The following is a 23,870-nucleotide window of genomic DNA, read 5'->3' on the forward strand; positions in this document are numbered from 1 at the left end:
TGAAGGTTGAGAGAGGAAGCTCACGATCCGTGAAAGAATAGCTATTATTGAGTCACGAACATTCTATCAAATATTAATTTAAAGATATTATTAGCCCAATAAAATTAAACGAAAGCACGATCCGATAAACGCCCATGGGCCACTTATTCGCAGGGAAAGGATTGCTGATCTAAGTTAGTAAGGCCCATTCGTTACCCATTGACTTGGGCTTTGGAACTAAAGACTTTGATCATTTCTCTTTTTATTTATAATAACCCAGTTCCGGGATACTCACGATCAGATTTTTGGGTTCACCCTTCAAAGTCTCATTCTAATACTTTATATGTATGAGTCGAATTCAATTTAGATTCGGTTCTTAAACTCATTGAATAATCATATATCGTTCGGATTCCTGTTATATCAGTTCGATTCAGATATATTCAAAGTAAAAATCAAAATTTAAAAACAAAACATAAGACAGACACTTAAATTGAATAGAAAATAGTCCAACACATATCAAGATGGTAAAAATAACAACAAAGTGTTAAATCAAGCATGAAAACAAAATGTTAAATCAAGGGTAAACTTGTTATTTTAAAGAGCAAATTGTGAATACTTGTGTATATATAAATAGATATTTAAATTTTAATACTTAATTTTGTATATCATACCAAAATAAACATTGAAAGTACTTATGTATATTTCAAATATTTCTATTGATTATTAATTTTAAAAATTTTGGATCATTCATTCGGATTCAGTTATGTTTTGTATCATCCTACCAAATCTATTCAGATATTTTTTCATTTCAAATCGCATGACATATCAGTTTTTTCAAGGCGGGTCTGGTTCAGATTTTGGATTCTAGATTTTACGTCCAGCCCTGTACATGCTACATCGTTGTAGCTTAAAACTTCTGATTTGCTATGCCTTTTATTTTGTTTCTTCAAAAATCTAGCTTCTTGTTTATTTAGTGCGGTAATTTGTTGCCAAGTTGAGTAGTTCTGATATTCGACATGCATGTGGGACAGCCAAGTAAGATTAATTTTGCATGTTGTGTATATTATACAATGATAAGATGCTTATACGTGAGGCACGAATATTCAATGGAATCTATTTCCGATACCGTATATATCAAGTTTTGTTCCTTTTGTTATTTCGGCATTTTTAAAGCAAATATTAAAAAAGAAATCTATATATAAGGTTGTCTTGGCGTATTGGTTTGGGTGTATGTTATATAGATCTTCAAGTAATTGGACAATCAAATTAATTAGGCTGGCTAATGATTTGACATACGTAACGAACACATTCGACCACATAATAACTAAGTAAAATGTTTGTCTTACGTTATTATAAACTATAATCATCATCGTTAACGTTTCACGTTTCACGTATCAATGAAAATGTCAATAATTAACAAAACAATCATATTTTCTTTATCAATTTATCTGATAAAATGAGAATTGAAGTTGGTGCGCAGGATCCATATAAATCAGATTCAGACGTATGCTTATAGATGATTAATTTGGTCTCTCGAAAATATCATGGGGTCAGCCAATTTGTGTGGGACATGTGCTTAAATTAATAATTCAGTCACCTAAAATAAATATCAAAATCAATTCATTTGACCAAGCCATATGTAGTGGCTGCTTCCCACAAAACAATTTTGTCTCATTAGTAAATAGCAACATATCAAAAAAAAGAAAAAAAAGTAGCAACATATCAATTCATTGTAAGGCTGTAATTAATTTATAAGAAAATATCAAACCGATCGATGCAAACAATATTGTTTTGTAATCACTAGTTTAAGTGTTTTTTTTTTACATTCTTTAACCACACCAAATGTTTATATAAACCGTTCATTCAGCATCATCAAATTCGAGTCAACATCAAGAAGATCAAAAGATAAGTAAAAATATATACAGAGAGAGACTGGTTCTGAATCCAGAAAATAGTTTTGCTTATTAAAAATAGAGGAAATATATTAAATATTTATAAAATAAAGAAGTCGTGAGTAGACATCAAACTGAAGCAATATGCTAAAAAACGTTTCAAAATGATGCTCTTATCTGTCTCTGCCTCACAAAGAGGATATCCTTTTTATTTACACATTCTTCTTCTTCAGATTCCCTCTACACAGAGAAAATAAAAATCTGATTTTTTTTTTCTTCATCTGACGTTACTGTTTTAATCTGTTTCTACGAGACCCAAATTGTCGAAAACTATTAATTTAAGAGAAAAAAAAAGAAAAAAGATGAACCTTTCTTCTTCTTCTTCTTCTTCTTCTCTCTCTATAAATCTGAATCCAACTCATCCTCATTTTCTTCCTAGCACGACCACCACAAACACAAACACTTGTTCTTCTTCTTTTGTTAGCTCCCCTGTCTCCCTCGGTGCTTGTTGTCCCCGCAGATCATCATCCATTAGCTTGATTCGCAAGAAAAGTCAAAGTTTATTGATTTCTGCATCTTCTGGGTCCAACGATATGACTATTACTGAAGCTAGAGGGGAAGGTGAGGAATCGGAGATTGAAGCTCCACTTCTCGATCCCGAGTCATACTCCAAGCCCAGGAGAATTGCTCTCTTCGTTGAGCCTTCTCCCTTCGCGTAAGTGTCCCTTGATTGACTGTTTTGTGTTCGACGAAATGTCTCTGTGAAATTTGGGATCGGTTTAGCAGATGATCCTTGACTTTTATTGCTCACAACATTTTTTTGTGTTGCAGATATGTGTCAGGATACAAAAACAGATTCCAGAACTTCATTAGATATCTACGTGAAATGGGAGACGAGGTTTGTTCCTTTTTTTTTTCTTCTTATAAAGTTATCTACTTTTTCAATCCAATTATACTTTCAGCGAGCTTTAATATCTCGCTGCTCTCTTTTTTGTTTTATCTGATCAAAACTGTTTTGACTTGTTAGGTTATAGTGGTGACTACACATGAAGGTGTTCCAGAAGAGTTCTATGGAGCCAAAGTCATTGGATCTAGAAGGTACCAACCATTTTATTTTAACTATATAACTCTGCAAACATTGCTAACTCTCTTTTTATGCAGCTTCCCTTGTCCCTACTACCAGAAGGTTCCTCTCTCGCTTGCCCTTAGTCCAAGAATTATCTCCGAAATTGCTCGCTTTAAGCCTGACATTATTCACGCTTCTTCTCCTGGGATTATGGTAACCACAAAAACAAATATAGTCATCACTAATGACTAAAGCATTACCAAAAGTGTGAATTTGACAATCCACAACTGATTTTAAAATCTTTCAGGTATTTGGTGCTCTGGCGATAGCAAAAATGCTATCTGTACCAATAGTCATGTCTTACCACACGCACGTCCCTGTGTAAGCTCCTTATCTGCCTCCCTTATCGGTTTTTAACTCGTGAATTATGAAATATGTTTCTCAACATTAAGCTTGTGTTGACGTGCAGATACATTCCAAGATACACTTTTAGTTGGTTGGTCCAACCAATGTGGTCAATAATCAGTATGTGAACTCTGTTTATCAAATGTCAACCTTTTTTTTTTCTGGTTATTGTCGAGTAAATATGCGAATGAACTTTTATCAGGATTTCTTCACCGAGCGGCTGATCTTACTTTAGTTCCTTCCGCAGCCATTGGAAAAGATCTTGTAGCAGCTGGTGCAACTGCAGGTGAATTACAGATCAAAACACTACACTAGTTATACAAGTTCTGGGATTGTTGAAAACTAACCTTTTGTTCCTGTTTATTATATGTTGAAGCTAATCAACTTCGACTGTGGAATAAGGGTGTCGATTCAGAAAGCTTCAATCCCCGTTTCCGCTCTCAAGAAATGCGTATAAGGCTAAGGCAAGAAGATAGAATCTGCTCTTGTTCTTTATTAATATAGATTCTTTCCTTGTGCTAATCTTCAATGCTTTGTTGATTTAACAGTAATGGTGAACCAGAAAAGCCTCTAGTGATCCATGTAGGACGTATTGGCGTAGAAAAGAGTTTGGAGCTTCTAAAAAGGTTAGATTTCTTATGTAGCTTTACACTCTTTTAGGTGGTGCTAGTGTATCAAAATGCTAAAATTTGAGTGTAATACAGTGTAATGGACAAATTGCCTGAAGCTCGGATTGCTTTCATTGGAGATGGACCATACAGGTACTAATCTCTTAGCCATTATTGCTTTCTAAAGAGGTTTAAACAGCATTGTGTGACTTAAAAAAAACTATTTGAAGAGAGGATCTTGAGAAGTTGTTCACCGGAATGCCAGCGGTTTTCACTGGAATGCTACAAGGGGAGGAACTCTCACAAGCTTACGCGAGCGGAGATGTGTTTGTGATGCCATCAGAGTCAGAGACGCTTGGCCTTGTGGTTCTTGAGGCCATGGCTTCAGGACTTCCTGTTGTTGCAGCTAGAGCTGGTGGAATCCCTGATATCATCCCTGAAGAACAGGTCAGTTAATCTTATACCGAACTAACAAAATACAATTAACTGTGATCTTGCATTGTAAAGAGTTTCTGATGCTCATGTTATTTTAGGAGGGCAAAACCGGGTTCTTATTCAACCCTGGAGATGTGGAAGACTGCGTGACGAAGCTGAGAACTTTGTTGGAAGACAGTGAAACAAGAGACATCATTGGAAAAGCGGCAAGAGAAGAGACGGAGAAGTATGATTGGAGAGCAGCAACGACGAAGATACGCAATGAGCAGTACGGAGCAGCGATATGGTTCTGGAGGAGGAAGAAAGCTGAGCTTTTGGGACCACTCAATTGGTTGGTTAAACGACTGTTTCCTGTGCCTCCGGAAGTTAACGCAATCAAAGGTTGATTTGGTTGAAATGATGTTTACTTTGGTTCATCTTTATATATAAACTTGGATTGCTTATGTGTTTATGAAAAACTTGATGTTGTTCATATATGTCTTGTCTAGTGGACTTTGGCCTTTAGGGTTTTAATATTTTCGGATCACCTACATTGTGTGTGTTTTTATGTATTAATTTTTTATGTTTTGTATAAAAATGATTAGCAAGCTTATTAAATGTTTTATATCTTGCTGTTTTATAACTAGTAATGGTTTATTCAAGTCGAAATGATAACATATTCATCTCATTAATAATAAACTAAAACCTTCAAAAAGTCAAAAGTCAGAAGCATGAAAATGGGATTAAAGAAAGTGGAAAAAAAAAAGGATTAAAGAAACATGTGGATTTTTTTGCAGATCAACTATCAATTCATTTGACTTTCTGTTTCTTCCTTCGGCTTCTTCGAAGTTGGGTTTCACAAACGGTTTCATGGAAACACAAAGAGTCACCGTGTTTCAGAGATGAATTGAACCGATGATGGAAACCCTTGATAGTTGATACTATGCCAAATAATTACTTCTCCCATAATCAAACCAAACCGACAACAATCAAACCAATCAACGAATCAGACAACCAACTAAACCGGAAATCATGTGGGACCCACATGCATTAAAAAGAATCCGACGCGGCTACACTAAAAAGAGGAAAAATCTGTCATCTGCTCTCTATTTTTATCGGGAAAACATGCTATTTCCCCACGAGAAGTATCGTATCTTTTCATATGTCTCCCAAACTATGATCTCATTCCAGATGTCTCTGAAATAAAAGTTCGAAATCTATTTATCCATGAAAGTATATCATAATTCTTATATATCCTCGAAATAAAAGTTCGAAGACCATAACCCCATAAAATTAAATTACTCAGTTTAAACCAATAAACTAAAACCATTTTGCTTAATTAAACCAGTTTTAGATCAATAAAGACCTTGTTAAGATCAGATTACACCTATAAACTGAAACTGTTTTGGTTAATTAATCTGATCATGGTTTATAATTTGTGATTTGATTGATGTAATCTGATCTTAACCGGGTTTTTATTGATCTAAAACTGTTTTAATTAACCAAAATGATTTTAATTTATTGGTTTAAACCGAGTAATTTAATTTTATGGGATTATGGCTTTCAAATTTCTATTTCGGGAATATATAAGATTTATGATATACTTTCATGGATAAATAGATTTCGAACTTTTATTTCGGAGACATATGTGATGAAGTTATAGTTTGGGAGACATATGGGAGGATACGATACTTCTCGTGGGGAAATAACACGTTTTCCCATTTTTATCCACCATGAAAGTTGTCATTTAAGTTTTGAACTTATTCATAATTCTATCATTTAATATACACATTGATTATACAATATTCTTAATATTGACTTAATTACTTAATCTACTAATAGTATAGGATATTAATTGGGTTAAGAATCTGTATTATACCACATTTTGTGGAAAAATTGTTAAGTCTTTACGTAAAGACTTAAGAAACAGTTAGATTTTATACAAATAGTTTATCACAGGTAATCTTAATTTACCATATTAAAAGTTATTTGAATAAATATCAAATAGTAAAGGAAAGTTAGTTATTCACCATAATAAATCTGCACGGATAACATTTAAATAAATAATTAGATCAACTTTTTTGCAGAAAATTATTAGATCGACTTAGAAATAAAAATATAATTTCATAAGTCAAAAGACAATATAACTGTTCAATGATATATTCTTTAAAATCTTTTTACCACAAGATTATTGATATATTTTCACAAAGTGTGAACGATCTCAAGAAACCATATAAGTAATATGAGATATATATGTATTTATACTAATATAAAAACTTATAAATAAAAAATAATTTATTTTTATGAGAATGAATTTACCCGAATAATTTATTGAACAAATATTAAATTAAAAATAAAATAAAATAAATAATCAACAAATTTATTGTATATATAATATATAATTTTTATCGGTTCAGCTACAAAAAACCGCGTTTCAACGCGGGTATTATCCTAGTATCTTATTAAAACTCAAGTACAAAATTGAAGTGTTTGGAGACTTGAATAGAAAAATTAAAAAATTTTGGAGTGTTTGGAAATATAGATAATACTCTTTAAAAAATATAAAATTGTTTGAAAATAAGGATATCAGTATATTAAAAAAGAAAAAGTAATGGATTCATGTTATTAAAAAAATTAGAAGCCCATACATTATATTAAAAATATTTTAGTAAAACTAAAATTACTCGATATTCATATTTCAAATCAAAATAATAGTTTAAAATTGATTTATATCAAAATTTCATTCAAAAGTATACATATATTCAAAATTTTATTTTTACTAAAATAGTTTCCAATAATCATTATAAGAAAAATGTTTATTTATATACAAGAAAAATTCAAACACCAACTTAAATTATGGTTTTTATATTTCATATTAAATTTTAAAAATATAATATGTATGTGATTATTTATATGGTGGTACTTATAAAAAACTATTAATTATATAATTATTTATATGATGGTACGTATAAAATATGATCAGTTATATGATGACACATATATGATACTCATTCCGTTCCTTAAAGTTGCATATTCTAGAAAAAAATTTTGTTTCAAAAAGATCTATTTTTCATATTTTCAATGCATATTTTATTAACTACTTGCAAACTTTAATTGCATTGGTTGGACTTTTATTGGCTTAATATTATGGAAAAAAGATAAACACAAAATATATAAATTTAATGTGTTTTATTAAAAGGTGTGAAAAATCTAAAATACGTAACTTTAAGGAACAGAGGGAGTATATAATAGTGACTAAGGGTGGGTGTTTGGGTATCCATTCGGGTTCGGTTCAGGTTTGTTTGAGTTTCGGGTTTTTAGAGTAAAAAATTTTAGTCTCATTCATATATTTCTAAATTTTGGTTCAAGTTTGGCCCCGACTAAAAACTCTATTAATATGATTGATATGATATTGCACTCACAACATATTCCAAATTTCAGGATATAATACTATTGAAATCAATAAATATATTTGGCTCCAATTCTCAAAACAAACTCTAACCCTATATATTCACATAAATATAGTTTAATAATTTCTTTAGAAAATAAAATTTTAATTTAAGAAAAAAATCTAAATTTAAATAGTAAATTGAATAAATATATATTTACTTGGTAAAAATAAAATATTACAAATTAACTAACATTCATATTATTCTATAATATAATAGAACGGGTTACAATTAATATTTACGATTATAGATTTTTAAGGGCTGGTCAGAATCTAGTTGGAATTAATGGTGACGTTACTAAGTATCAATACAACTTAGAAGTAGTTTCTTTTATTTACGGTTATGGAATTACAGTTGTATAATTTCTTTAGATGCAGTTATAGAATATTTGATTTATTTTTTAAGTAGATTATGTGGGAAAAAAATAGTTGGACTCAAATAATATTAATTGGACGTATTCATTATTTAATAGTATTGATGACTAGTTTGACATGTGTTTTCAAAACGTGGAATGATTTTCGGAACCAACCAAATTTATTTCATATAAATTTATATTTGTGATTGATGAAGTGTTATATTCTGTTCTTTTGAAATTTGACCGGATCCGTGGTTAAACTGGCAAATATGCTTTCCCCCCAGAATTCTGATACCAGGATAATGTTATATGTCTATCTTCATGGCAAGTCTCTTTTTTGTCTTTCTTCGACGGGGAATGCATATTGCTTTGATGAGATATGATAGAGATGTTTTTTTTTTTTTGATAAAGGATATGATAGAGATGATTCTAAGAAATATGTTCTAAGAAATATGGTGACAAAAGCTACTATATATAATCGAATATCAGCACACAGTAATTTCCATTTCCGAACAAAAGGAATATTTCCTTTTTTATATGATTTCCTTTTCCGAAAAATGGAAATATATAGCCGTTAAAAAAAAAAAAGGAATGGAAAAATATAAAACGTGCACGGACACTAAACAAAAAGGAAATAATCCTTTTGCTGGCTGCGTTCAGTTTTGGAAAATAGAAGTTACTCTTTTTATATTTATAGTAGATGTTGTCACCAAATTTTAGAAACATCCCTCTCATCTGCCCCATTTGAAATATCTTTCATCATGTTTATCAAATTTAACGGTGCTCAGCTTCTCCCTTTGCGATGGAAAACAGTTGTATCAACAAAAAGTCAACCTGATGATGTACATGTCATACGGGATTGGGACAATGCCCCGCTTCCCACTGGATATGACATAGAAACCTTGTTTACGAAAATGGAAGAAGGTTTGAAAAAGCATAATCCTAGTATGACCATCAAAAGTGTGGTGGCTTGTGGTGAACACTATGCTTTAGCTATCAACGAAGAAGAGGGAAAAAAGAAAAAGATTGCGGACGATAGGACTCGCTTTTTCAAACAGGATACCAGATGTACAATTATCAAAGTTCCATCAAGAAAAAGAACCTGCGATGGTTGTGGGCATACTTTTCCAAATGTATCCGACTTGACTGAACAACAGCGTGCAGATCGTTTCAAGGGTCAAGATGAATATTCAAGAGTGACAGACGTTGGCGATGCGATTTTAGCCCGGGAAATGATAATTCTGAATTTCAATCATCCACCTCCTTGTTGTGTTCTCCTAGTATCTGCAGATAAAGATTTTGAATCTTCTATGAATTTCATGACCCGCCGTGGATACAAGGTTCTCCTCTCATTCGAGATTTTTCAAGTGGGTTTTGGAAGTGGACGAAATTGATCCAAGGAGAAAACCCTGAAGATCCCTTGCCTGATAGACAATTTGATTTTGTTGGTGAGAGACAGAACATACAACTAGGCCTAGAGACATCAGCAACAAATCAGGCCCACCTTACAACATCCTCATGTCACAACTCCAAATGGTCACATTACGTGGCCACTACGGTAAATGATTATCCTCTGCTCAAGAACAAATTTGATGTTCTTTCGTATTCAGATTCAAGTGAAGAAGATTGTAACTCATCTAGCACCAAGGGACTTATGTAGTTTACCTTTTATCTTTTATTTGAAATTGCACTGTGAAACTCTCTCTATCTCTCTCTCTCGTTTAATAAAGATATCTGCAGATTCAGTTTTCTCTTTATCCTTTTACTTTGAAATTGTGTCGTGAAACTCTCTCTCTCTCCCACGCTAGTTTAAAGATTTATGCCAAGAATTTCCTGAGAGGGCTATCTTCTTCCTACGCTCTTCATCTCTCTGTTTTGGGAGGGCTCTCTTCTGCCACATACATCATTGTTTGTATGATTTATAACCCGGATTATAATGGTTTATAAATATAAGTTTGTGGAACAATAATTTAAGGATATGTAAAGGCAAATAGTTTATATTGGGTGTTCCATAAACAAACTTCATCAAAGTACCAACAACTAATTCATAGGAGATATGTTTGTAGAGCTAGCGACTACAAGTAAACAAGTTATAATTTGTTGAAACTATAGGCATAATATGGTTACGTATATGTTATTTTACTGTATCACAAAGGGTTTGTGTCACTTGCTTCCCCTCCAAGTAACCTCTTGTGAATCGATGTGTACATCTATAATATCCTCCTGTACTAACAAAACCGATGAAAACTTCTATATTTTGGTAATGTCCAAACAATGAAACACAGACCAAACTCAGATGATGTAATGAGTTGCGGTTACCACACGTCCTCTTGAAACATGTTTTCCTCTCCCATTGACTTTTGTCCACCCCATTTCTTGAACCTTTTGGGTCGGTTTAATTGATCTCCCACCCCTAGTGAACATGTGAGTGTTTGACTCACGATCTGGTGGATCGATGGTGGTGTTTATGGCTGGTTGGGAATCAATTGAAGCATCATCTTCCGAGGCGATCTCGGTAGTGATCATGTTGGATGGAGTACTTTCCATAATTCTTTGTAACTTGGAGCAGAGGAGTACCCTGCTAATGGTGAGAAAGTAGAGTCATAATGAGGAGAAGGTACCTCTTGTAGAGGTAAAGTAGCTTCCTGCTGAAAAGTTGTTATCTCTTTGGTAGATTGTTCCATTTTCTCTTGATCCCCTATGATTTCCATGTGAGAATGAAGTAGAGTCTCATCAATAATAGCCAACTTCTCTTGAGAAGTAGTAGATTGGGGTGATGACATGCTAGACTCTTGTGGGAGGTTTGCAATATTAACCACGGGCACATTTAGTTCTTCATTAACTTCCAGAACAGTTGGTGAGTTGGGTGGAAGAAGACACCTTTTTTCTTTGTGTCCCAGGTTTCCGCACCTAACACAAGTAGATGGAATCCAAGTGTACACAACCTCGACCAAATAAATATGAACCGTGTCATCACTTTTGTTTAAAATTTTGTTACAATAAAAAATATTGGGTTGGGCAAAATCTGTATCCAAAAACCGAACTAAATTCACTTTGAAAAGTAGTACCGAACTTTAATCCAAAGGATTAGATATCCGAACGGGTTCAAAATTTTTGTATTTAGAGAACCAGAACCTGGTGTCCGAGTATATTCGAATTAGATTAATATACTTCAATATATTAATTATTTTAAAATTTAATATCTAAATGAATATACAAAAATATAAGATGTTTTTATGTTGTCCAAAATACTTGTAAATATATACAAATAAAGTACATGTTTAAAATATCTAAACTATACTCAAAATATCAAAAATATTTAAAATATGTATTGATTTTCTATCCAAATATTTAATTTAAACCAATTTTTATGTTAAGTTTAGATATTTTTACATACATTATTCAAAATTATATGTTATATAATATTTTTATTTTTAGATTTTGAGAAAATTAAAATATGTATGAGTTTTAATTTTCTAAAAGATTAAATGGGTTATCAGAACTCAAACCGAATCCACAAAAATCCGAACCAAACCGAACCACAAAAATCCAAACTGAACATAACCAAACTGAATCAAATGATACTCGAATGTCCATCATTAATCAAATGTAGAAAAAAACTATTGATAATATTGTTTCTAATTAGGTTTATGTTTACCAATATACTCTCTCTCTCTAGTCGCTCTCACCTCTCTCTAAAAAACAAGTTTTCATCAGAGTTATAATCACCGGTGGCCGGTGGCCTTTGCCACCGGTTACCATCTTTTAATTTTGTTTTTTTTTTGTTTATAAATATTTCGATCTACGAATCGAATAAGTCTTCGCATAGGCGACTTTACTTTCGCAAGGCGATGTCTTTTGTTGTGTTTTTCAATCCAAATCAGAGCTTTTCTTAAAATTTATATCTTTTATCTCTGTTTATTTGGATTGTGTGATAAAGTTTAGATCTTTGTTTTGCTTTCTGCTTAGTTCTTAATCCATATTCCGTTGGATATTGGGTTAGTAGACCTTTCTTCATCGCCCACTTTGAAGCCCTACAATGAGAATCAGTCTTCGTTTTCAGATTAGCCGTTCATGGCATAAATCGAAGCAACTCTGATGGAAGGCATGACGAGTTTATAGGATTCTCTAAATCATGTGTGAAGAAGATTCAGAAGAGTTGGCGTCTTATGGCGGTCCGACAAGAGTCTCACTTCCTCTTGATTTGGTTTTCCTCTGATTCAACTCCGGTGATTGAAGGGTTCTCTGCTCACGTAGTTTCGCGGTGGAAAGTAGAAAGCTTTCATATTTGGTGTCAGAGTTCTCTGTATGAAGCATCTTTGCTGCTTACGGTGAATATTTACGGAGGAGAGATAGAGCACGAGAGGCGTCTTCGGGAAGCAAGTGGTGGTTTGGTTCGGCGGTGCGGCCAAGTTTGCCGCCCAACGCATGAAGGACGCGTGTCGCAGAGACGTGGCGTTAAAGAGAACCGTAGCACGAGCACTCTCTGGATGTTTCTCCATTTGGGCTATTTCTAATGTCTTAAATGAGCTTTCTCTTTTGTTGTAAAAGTCTGATACCAAATGTAATTGTCTAATGGACTCAATATAATGAAACTTTGTTGACAAAAAAAAAAAGAAGATAATATTGTTTCTAATATTTAAATACATTATAGTTAAAATACTCACTTCATGCAAAGCGTGGATTATCATGGACCGAGCTTGCCATGAATTTGCCACGAATTTGCTACAAAACGCAAATCGTAGCAAACAGTATCATATGGTATTCTGAAACCTCGGTTTACTGCATACAATATTAATTTGTTTCATTTCACGTAATTTTTTTTTGATAATAATAAAACTAAACTATCATTTCACGTAATTAGATTTTTGTTGTTAGTCAAATCTAATTCGGTTCAAATTAATATTGGTTTTGTTTTATCTAAGTTTTCTTAGATGGTTTTCGTACAAAATGTTTGGTTTACGTAGCTTGGTACAGTTAGGTTCAAAAGGAAACGAAAAACCACAATTTGTCAAAGTGAATCAGTTGAAGATATACAAAATAATATTGGAAAAGTATATAAGTTAACAAAATAATTTTGTAGCCAAAATAACTAAAAAATACGAAAAATAATAAATAGGTCAAAATAAAGTTAAAGACAAAAAGAAATGGTGGTATAACCAAAAATAAAATTAGAGTTATTATTATAGTAATAATAATTTAATAAAAATGAATAAGGGTAAATATCCTTTTTGTAAAAGAACTTTTTAAAGAGGATTTATTTTTAAAAAGATATTATAGACTTTTTGTTCAAGTAATGAAATAAAATATAGGGTAAATTAACTTTTTTTTTTTATAACTTTCAAATTAATATCAACCAACATTCAAGAATATCTCCCTTTTTTATATTCCAATCGTAGAGGAAAAGGAAATTACTTCCTGAGTTTTTGTTCAAATAATTGATCAATTAGGGTATAAAAGGATTTCTATCGTCACATAATTTTTATTACAAAACTTCAATGACTTCACCGTCACTGCCTTTAGAATTAGTAGAAGATGTACTTTACAAAATTCCGATCGAATCTTTGGTACGATTCAAATCCGTAAGCAAAGATTGGCACGCTCTCATCAAAGACAAGAGATTCATCTACAAGCTTTTGGATCTCTCCCATGAACGATGCATACTAGTCGGTCATAAAGCAATACAACTCTCCAGTATGAAGATCAATAACGCTCCCTTATGTGTACCAGCCCCAGAAAAGTTACACGATTATACCCTTAAAGCAATCATTCACTGTGACGGATTATTGCTATGTAAGTGTGATGAGGGAGGTGAGCATGATAATGGTCGAAAGCTCGCAGTTTGGAATCCGTTTGTGAGCCGACTCAAATGGATCGAACCCTCGACTTATTACAAATACTTTGATGTCTTTGCTTTTGGATACGACAGTGTATCTCGTGACAACTACAAGATCTTGAGGATCGATATGGGGATCAAAACTGAGATATATGAGTTTAGATCCAAACTCTGGAGAAGGGTTAGAGCTACTGTGGACGAATACCATAGACTGTGCCAAGCTATGTCTATGAATGGGAACATGTATTGGGTTGCTCAAACAAAGAGTAATGACTCCAAAATAGAATTCATCCAAAGTTTTGATTTTTCTACAGAAACATTCAAGCCCATATGTGTTCCAGAGGAAACAGATCGTTTTCATGGGTTTACTGTTCATAGAGTACTCTTGTCAGGTTACGGGGGAGATAGGCTTTCTTTATTACAACAACATACACATTTGAAGATTGAGGTGTGGGTTACAAACAAGTTGACCGATGGGGATGTCTCGTGGAGCAACTATTTCAACGTAACTCTCGCTCATCTCCCAATATTACCCTACCGTAACGATTGTCGTTTTCTGGCATACTGCATCCACAAGACCAAAAAGATTATGTTATGGGTCGAGGAAGTAGATTACAACGAGGCATATGTGTACACAGATGTTTACGTAATGGGTGAGGGTGAGATAGACAAACAAGTTGAGGCCACAATAACGCGTACATTGCATGATCAATCTTGTAATCATGTATATGTTCCAAGCCTAGTTCCAGTTCCAGATTAAGAACAAGAGTGTACACATAAATGAGACTTGTGAGGATTGCTTTTGGTAGATTTCAGGCACGCTTAATTTTAAGCTTGTCTTCTTCTGTTACGTATTAATACTATGGATTAATATTATATAATTAAATATTTTAATAAGTAGACTTTTGCATAGCGTATTGGCTCACACTTATTGGAGAATTTAGACCTGATATTGAGCTTTGTTTTTGTTTGGTCCAGAGTTGTTGTTTATACAGTGAAGATACATTATTAGTTTCACTTAGAGCATCATTAACGGGTTCTTAGGACGGAGCTCTTAGCGGAATATAAGAACCCAACTCTTAAGTTTTAACTGAAAATGTTAAGAGTCGGCTCTTAAATATTTAAGAGCCGAGTTAAAAGTTAAGAGTCGGGTTCTTATATTTTGCTAAGAACCATGTACTAAGAACCCTGCGTTAATGATGGTCTTAGTGTCAAATTTTCACTATACGTGAGCAAGCTCATATGAATCATGTTTTTAAACCATGATGATTCCTTTATCACACACGCTACGAAGTTGTATTATTCTCAAAAATTTGTTGGGAAGGGCTTAGATCCAAAGATATATTCTTCCAGCTAAATTAACAAATTGTGAATAGAAAAGAAGCATCAAACAAAATGTTAGAAGTGCATAGAAGTGGTGTACCGAGTCCAGAGATCGATCTCACGAAACTTAGCGTTAACTGTAATCTCCCAGTTTCAAGCTACCAATCCAGGTGTACCTTCTTGATAAGCAGGAAGCGTGGTGGCCAAGTAATAGAAGATACAAGCGGCGGTGTGAGTGCAATAGAGCTAGACGAATATAAGCTTGACGATTCTTGTGAATAGGTAATTGATTCTTATGTCTTAACGAAATCAAAGAATATTATAAACTTTACCTTGTAGATGATATCCCATGGCATGCAAGCAAGAAAATCAATTATAAAAGATGATTTTAAGTACCTACAAAAGTTGTTGTACACCATGAAAAGTTAAACAAAAAACTCATTCCTTTAAACAAACAGAGCTTAAAAACAGAGGAGGGGAGCATTTTAATACGATGGAGCTGCTATCTCTGTAAGCCACGTAGAATGGTAGCACTAATCCAACATTGCGATTAGTTATCTACATCTCATGGAAACATCAAGTCCTCAAACATACTCCTGTCTAATTCTTATGAAGCTAAGGTTTCTGATTACGGTCTAGCGCCTATCATTGGCTCCGCATCTGCACCTAACCGTTTTGATAGCTACCGTGCCCCTGAAGTCCCTGATGCTAGCAAAATCTCTCAAAAAGCTGATGCTTACAGAATTGGTGTCTTGAGACAACTTATATTAGAACTCATATTTAAACATATTGCAACATGAACTTGTCAAGACAACCTGATTACAATCATCATAATCAAAGAGATCATAGTCGGAGCTATATGTTTTAAACATATAAGCTATATGTTTTGATATAATTGTAATTTCATGTGATTCATCTAAATGAGCTTAAACCACTGTTTTAATATTTTGGTTTGTATAAGGTTTGAAACATTTATGAACAAACTTAAACGAGTGATTTTTTTTGTCAGCCATGGAATGTTCAAAACAAAAGATTGGTAAGTTAAACCACGGTTAAGAACCTACAAACAAAAAAGTTTAGAATTCTAACATTTCAAACCGGTAAGAACCAAAAATGAATCGGCTTGGAGAGGCTCAATGCCAAAACAGCCATTAACTGGAAAATGTTTATTTGATGTCTATAACCACAAGTAAATAGGAATGTTCTTCTTAGACTAAGATATTTATAAAATATAAATTTTCAAAATTGCTAAAAAGAGTTTCAAACTATTACGATTTCATGATATAATCATATATTTAATATATTAAGCATTTTTTATTTAAAATTAAAGTTAGTGACTAAAACATACTTTTTAATATTCTCTACTCTCACCTTTAGTAAGTAATTAAACACCCCTGCGCCAATATTTAAAGGACACTATTTTAAGCTATACTCCATCGTAACTTTTTTTTGGCAATTTTCATATTTCTTGAAAGCATTAATTGGTTTTCCGTAGACAAATTCCAAGAACAGAGTAGCTTAACATTTTTTTAGAGTAGCATAACATGGTTTTAGTAAACTTGAGATTGAACAGAAACTCAGCTCTCGAGAGGAAGAAGACGATGAGAGGATTTGGAAATATCAATAATGTTTCTGTTAATTGTAAAGTTACAAGATACAAGTGTTTATATACAAACCATAAACTATCCGGTACAAGCCGGTTATGAATAAACCACTATCTAAATGTGTAAATCACATCATATATACATGGTTAAAGATTCTAACACAACAGTTGCAAGCGACTGATAAACACACAGTTTACTCTAGTTCTCTGATACATCATACATCAAACAAGAAGCTCTACTCTTTGTAAGTGTTTTTTTATTTTCATATCTTGTAATTCAATAAATGCGATGTTCCATCAAGACCTTTCTCAATGTATCCCTTTGAGTACTAAGGTACAGTGAACTCTCTGTATTTTGGTGGGTTTTCTTCAGACACAAGCTCTTTGATTGGTCCGTAAACTGTTGAATTCGGAATCATACTCGAGCTGAAAAAGCACGCTACTGATATCCTCGGTCCAACTTTGTTTGCAAGCACCCTATGCTCCACACTTTTGAACTTGTCGTTCGTCATCAACTACACAAACGTAAGAGTTAGAAACTAATTCAGTGCATCTCTCGCTAAAACCTTTGTTCTTTTGGGTGTGTGTGGTGTGTGTGACACACGAAGACCACCGTTTCGTGAAGCTCTTTTTGTCGTAAGAGATTGTAAGTTATTTATATAAACTTATAAACTATTATAATAACGATTAATGTCTAATAAAGTTCATACATGCTTTATAAATCATTAATAAAAATTCTAAATTCATCTACAAACTTATTTATCTTGTCTTATCACATGTTTTAAATTATTATAAGAGGTTGTAAGTCATTTATACAAAAGCTTATATATTAATTTATAAAATCTATTTTGAAATTTCATTTTAAATTAAATGAAAACTCACTTAATTGATATTTTGCTTGGGTGTCTATGAGTTTTTTAAAAAAATCATTATAATTTGATTTGTTAATGGATTTTCTGTTTTTGTTTATTTTATGAGTAAGAAAATCAGTTATAGAACCAATTTGTATCAGAACACAAATGATCTAAATATATTGCATAAAATAATTTATGGTAATTAAATATGTGATTTATATAAAATATATATAATGCTCATAGAATCATTTTTAGTAATCAAGTATTTATAAAATAAATAATAAATTTAAAATTTAATTTATAGAATTGATATATTAGTTTTATAGTCCTATGTAATTGGATATGAATATACAGAGAATGTGTAACAATCATATTGATTTATCTTTTAAAATTATTAAAGACATAAAACTTTAGCTACAAACTATTTAAAAGTCAAAAGTTAAATACCATATACCTTCAAAACTTAAAGTAATTTATTGAAAACTGAATTATGAATATTATATATAACTAATCTTAGTACAAATTTTAAATACACAATATCAACAATACAGTATTTAAAATAGTCATATTCATCTCTTTCAAAAACAATTATTCTTAGAAAAATATTTAACAAAAAACGTATATTCCAAATTTTATGATAAAATATCGTAATGTGACAAATTTAAAATTGTGGACATCCACCTAATTACATAATAAATATACTAAATTGGATTAGCAACAATAACACAACCTCAGTTATTTAAAATATGAATAATGAAATATATAATGTAGACTTACAAAAATAAAGTTAAAAATACAAAGAGATAAGAACTGGTCTGCTTGGGTTAATAATCTTATTGCTGAAAGAAAAATAAGAAATGTTGTGGTAATTTTTTTTATAAAATAAAATTGTGTGGTATATGATAAGAAGACGATATAAAATATTAGATTTTCTTCTAATTTTATACTCCCTCCGTTTTTTTTAATTACAGATTCTAAATTTTTCACACATTTTAATAAAACACATTAAAATTGCATAATTTTTTGTGTTTATCTTTCTTCCATAATTTTAAACCAATTAAAAATTCAATAAGTGAAATTAAGTTTTATATATAATAAAATATGCATTGAAAATGTAAAAAATATATCTTTTTGAAACATAATTTTTCTATAGAATATGTAACTTTAAGAAACAGAGTAAGTATATTATTGTAATAATGAAAAATAGCTAATTAATATTACGGAAAAGTTGGTTTTTTTGGTGTGTGTTAGGGCGGGGGATCATTATCCGAGATCCGGATTTGATCCGAGATCCGATCCGGATCTGCTCCGAAAATAGGGTATCCGGGGAATTATTATCCGAGATCCGGATTTGATAGTAAAATGTCGGATCCATCGAATCCGGATCCGGATATCCGGATCCGATTTTTTTAAATATATTAAATTTTATTAATAATTATAGTTAATTTATTAATATTAATCCATAAAATTTGTTTTATAATATTTAATTTTAAATAATATTATATGCATAAAAATATATTATATGCATAAATACGTTCATAAATGTTCAAAAAATATTTAATATATGTAATATTTTTAGATTTTTTTGTATTTTAAAAAATATTTATATTTTTTAATTATTTTGACGGCTCTGGATCCGAATCCGGATACTCGCGGGATCATGATATCTATCTGGATATCCTAAACCCGGATATCCGCAAGGTACAGATCCTAATCTAGATCTTGAAATCACGGAACTGATGGATACGGATTCGGATCCAGGTACCCCGAATATCTCGGATATCCGGATCCGTTTCATGCCTATTGTGTGTGACACACGAAGACCACCGCTTCGTGAAGCTCTTTTTTGTGGTAATTTTTTTATTTTTTTGTAAAATAACATTTATGGTATATGATAAGAGGAATATATAATCTCATATTTTCTTCTAATTTTATATATTAATGTATTAATTAAAAACTACTAATTAATCTTTTTGAAAGAGTTTGGTCTTTTGGGTGTGAAGGGACACACGAAGACCGTTTCGTGAAGCTCAAAATGTCCGTTTTGTTCACTCTTCACCTGCTTTTACGTTATAAACCGTTCGAGTTCAGTTCCGTTCAAAACAAATCATGTTCTTATTTGCATATAAAAGATAACAGAAGCATAAAAAATATTGCGTTATTGATTTTTTTTTTTCCGATATGCAACAAAGAAACGAAACGCAAAGAGTGTTTTTACGTGAATGTCTTACAAAATAGATTGAAAAGTCTCTTATTTATACAGAAGCATACATACAACAATAACAGAAACATCTAATCTTAAGAGTAAACCCGCCAAACAATTCCATAAACCATACGAAATATAAATACACCATTTACAAAATATTTTAGTTTGCACCATAGCTTTACTGAAGCAATAGAAAATGTAATCACCAATTTTGAAGCTAAGTAAGCAAGACAGCAATAACTTAGTTCGGAAACCATATAATACCTACAGAAGAATAGAGCTTCAAAGCTGCAAATCTCAAACCCATGTGAGGCTTCTGACTAAGACTCTCCAGTAAACCCATCAAGTCAGGATTTTTCCAAACAGAATACCTTGACTAAGGCCATTTCAACATTGCAGTACTTAAAAGAGAAGCCATCTCCTGAAACCTTTCCACTGACACATTCCCTACATAAAAGTTCTGCAGATTACCAACGACGGAAACCACAGTTTTCCCCTCTTCTAATATCCTCCACACTTCTTTCTCCTTCGTTTCTCTTACGTTTGCAAGAATCGTGTTGAAAGCAACAACACAAGGAAGGGAGACTTCCGTTTGCTGAACACTCAACAGAGGTGACAAAGACTCCATAAGATTCAAAGAATACGGTTGCAGGAGAGAAGGAGCAACAATGCGGAGCAACTTAATGAGGACATTGGCTGCTAAATCCACCACAGCTCTGTTTTTATACCCTAGAATAAACACCAAGGCCCTAGCTATGTCAGATATTGAATCCTAAGCAGCAAAAGAGAAACAAAAAGAAGTTTCAAGCTGATAAATTTTTTACGAAAATTAAGAAAAAAAAAACACATACTGATCAAACCAAAGTTGTGCAATACATAGAAACATAAACCTATGTAATTCGGTCGGGATTACTAAACAGAAGCAGCACTTTTGCTACAACGCCATTCTGCATAACTGCACAAACTCAGTATCAGTTTTGGGCTACTTACTAAACCAACACTAATCGACCACCAAAAGGTAACCATATAGTTAACAATTTTTATATTTATTATGAAAAATACCAGACACAAGAAACAGAGTAAACGATATCCTGGTTTAGAAACAACAGAGACCAGGGACAACGCTCATTAAAAGTTTTATTTTATTGTTCCAAAAGACATTGTATTTTTTTTTTTTTACAGAAAATACAAAAAGAATGCAAGATGATAAGATTAAACTTTATTGTGGGAACATAAGTTGGCAATCAGAGAATCAACACACTGTGCGCGTCGGACGCGGTAGATAGTGATTTTGCAAGCCATTCTGAGCTTTTAGAGGTAGCAAGTTCAAACCTAGGAGGGAGATAGTGAGGAGCGGCTAGGAGAACATTGTAACCTATGATATATAAACTGTCCGATGGTTGGATTAAATCAGTAAGTTTTGAGATACGGACTGAGAGTACTATCACCGTTATTTCCTTTGGATTGATGTAAAGGTTTGTCCGCTGTCCATAAAAGAATGTCCATCACCATCCAGTTAGACCTCTTATGATCATCTGAAACTACATATATCAACAATGGAAGCTGTCAATTTAACAAGTAAGAAAAGAGAGACAGAGAGAAAGTGTTAAAAGAAAATTTAACTTCGTCAAGGAAGGTGATTCCGTTTTCCTTATATTCTCGCACCAAATGATCAGATAAGTGTTGCTTTTTAACATAAGCCCAGATTGTCAAGTCAACGGTGTAACAATCATTGGCAACAATACATGTTTTGATCTTCTCATACACATTCTTAGGAGGCATATCAAGAGGTACAGGGAACTCATTGACATCCCAGAAGACACGTGTTGCGGGTTTTGCTTCAAAATCTGAAGGCCAATCAGATCTGTCGTTGAATCTAGGACCGAGCAACCTCTTGGCATTTGTCACCGGAGTTGTTCTGTTACCTTGATCATTAGCAATGATCTCAACACGTTCTCCTTCACCAGCCATTGTTAAGAAGTAACGAAAACTTTAGAGATTGCAAAATACAATTAAAAGAAAAAAGAGCAGAGGAGGAGTGCGTCTATCTGCGCTCTAAGAAGTCTCTATATATATCTCTTGCTAGGTTTTAATGTTTCCAAAAAAAAAAAAAAAGTAAATATCCAATTTTACAAAATGTTATTGAATTTATATTTTGGAAAAAAAAAAGTAAATGTTAAAGACGGAAAGAGTCTTTTTAATGTGAATGTCTTACAAAAATAGATTACAAAAAGACCTACAAGAGATATAGGAAGTACCATCAAGAAATTGAAGTGATGAGTTAAAGGCAGGGTAGTGGAGAGTTTGTGGTAATAGTATTTTACCTTGTGGAAGTTATAAATCAAATCGAATTCACACACCTATAAAGACCAAAGATAAAAAAAAAAAAAAAAAAATCTTAAGAAGTGGAAGCAGAGGTTGTGCCGGGTAGGTAGTTTATTTAACTGACTCAGACCTTAGATCAATCGCAAGTATAATGCTGCTCCCAAAGAAAAGACATGTATCAATTGCAACACACACAACCCAAAGCTTGACATAATCAAAACTCATATGCTTCAAAACCATCTCATACGTTAATAAGAATGACCAAATCTCCAACTTTCCACTTATTAAACAACTATATGGATACATAAACACACATTGTTCTTGCCTATCAATCATTAACATATAATCAAGTCATGGAACCAGACATATCCTAAGAAACATCAAACTGGTCCCAAAAAATCATTTTCTTTAGTTTTTTCAGGCAAAGCAGAACCTGTATAATCGAATTCAAGTGGAACCCATCTGATACAAGATTTAAAGTACCTTCTAGAGTTGATGACAAGACCGAGATTCTTCCATGGTTTGGTTTTACAAGTGTTCCTGGCTTTGGTCGGAACGGAGAAGCTTGGTCTGTACAGAGAAGGGCTTCGGAGTCTCGAGGATGATTTGTGATTGAGAATGACTTGTGGTTCGATACATTTGAGCTGACTCCAAACGAAACCGTTCTCTCGTGAAAGATCAGAGACTTCACGTTTCTTCTCGGAAGCAAGCTTCTCGTACTCAATCTTAAGTTTCCTCATCTATACTCTATCGTAACTTTTTATTTTTTGGCAATTTTCATATTTCTTGAAAAGCATTGATTGGTTTTCCGTAGACAAATTCCAAGAACAGAGTAGCTTAACATTTTTTTAGAGTAGCATAACATGGTTTTAGTAAACTTGAGATTGAACAGAAACTCAGCTCTCGAGAGGAAGAAGACGACGGGAGGATTTGGAAATATCAATAATGTTTCTGTTAATTGTAAAGTTACAAGATACAAGTGTTTATATACAAACCATAAACTATCCGGTACAAGCCGGTTATGAATAAACCACTATCTAAATGTGTAAATCACATCATATATACATGGTTAAAGATTCTAACACAACAGTTGCAAGCGACTGATAAACACACAGTTTACTCTAGTTCTCTGATACATCATACATCAAACAAGAAGCTCTACTCTTTGTAAGTGTTTTTTTATTTTCATATCTTGTAATTCAATAAATGCGATGTTCCATCAAGACCTTTCTCAATGTATCCCTTTGAGTACTAAGGTACAGTGAACTCTCTGTATTTTGGTGGGTTTTCTTCAGACACAAGCTCTTTGATTGGTCCGTAAACTGTTGAATTCGGAATCATACTCGAGCTGAAAAAGCACGCTACTGATATCCTCGGTCCAACTTTGTTTGCAAGCACCCTATGCTCCACACTTTTGAACTTGTCGTTCGTCATCAACTACACAAACGTAAGAGTTAGAAACTAATTCAGTGCATCTCTCGCAAAAACCTTTGCTCTTTTGGGTGTGTGTGACACACGAAGACCACCGTTTCGTGAAGCTCTTTTTGTCGTAAGA

The 23,870-nt window shown here is 32.7% G+C and overlaps 2 protein-coding genes and 1 pseudogene across 2 annotated transcripts; 2 read left to right on the top strand and 1 right to left on the bottom strand.

Moving 5' to 3' along the window:
- The first annotated feature begins 2,025 nt into the window (after window positions 1-2,025).
- Window positions 2,026-4,909, top strand: LOC106328148 (sulfoquinovosyl transferase SQD2-like). The gene is made up of 12 exons (XM_013766529.1): window positions 2,026-2,586; window positions 2,703-2,769; window positions 2,899-2,969; window positions 3,033-3,150; window positions 3,245-3,318; window positions 3,407-3,462; window positions 3,545-3,628; window positions 3,719-3,806; window positions 3,891-3,968; window positions 4,047-4,103; window positions 4,181-4,397; window positions 4,484-4,909. The coding sequence occupies exons 1-12, from the start codon at window positions 2,234-2,236 to the stop codon at window positions 4,769-4,771; spliced, it is 1,551 nt and encodes a 516-aa protein (XP_013621983.1). The 5' UTR covers window positions 2,026-2,233; the 3' UTR covers window positions 4,772-4,909.
- Window positions 4,910-13,666: 8,757 nt separating this feature from the next.
- Window positions 13,667-14,764, top strand: LOC106329588 (putative F-box protein At3g22650). Its single transcript, XM_013768283.1, has one exon. The coding sequence runs from the start codon at window positions 13,667-13,669 to the stop codon at window positions 14,762-14,764; it is 1,098 nt and encodes a 365-aa protein (XP_013623737.1).
- Window positions 14,765-17,259: 2,495 nt separating this feature from the next.
- Window positions 17,260-21,961, bottom strand: LOC106329589 (annotated as a pseudogene).
- Between the last annotated feature and the right edge of the window lie 1,909 nt (window positions 21,962-23,870).

Source organism: Brassica oleracea, chromosome C3 (genome assembly GCF_000695525.1).
Source record: "Brassica oleracea var. oleracea cultivar TO1000 chromosome C3, BOL, whole genome shotgun sequence".
In the NCBI taxonomy this organism is placed as follows: Eukaryota; Viridiplantae; Streptophyta; class Magnoliopsida; order Brassicales; family Brassicaceae; genus Brassica; species Brassica oleracea.

What these genes read in the sequence shown, in the direction of transcription:
- LOC106328148 (XM_013766529.1), top strand. Translation starts at nt 2,234, where the DNA reads ATGAACCTTTCTTCTTCTTCTTCTTCTTCTTCTCTCTCTATAAATCTG. An exon ending in TACGTGAAATGGGAGACGAG is followed by an intron (nt 2,770 to 2,898) that starts GTTTGTTCCTTT and finishes TTGACTTGTTAG; the next exon opens with GTTATAGTGGTGACTACACA. An exon ending in GAAATGCGTATAAGGCTAAG is followed by an intron (nt 3,807 to 3,890) that starts GCAAGAAGATAG and finishes TTGATTTAACAG; the next exon opens with TAATGGTGAACCAGAAAAGC.
- LOC106329588 (XM_013768283.1), top strand. Translation starts at nt 13,667, where the DNA reads ATGACTTCACCGTCACTGCCTTTAGAATTAGTAGAAGATGTACTTTAC.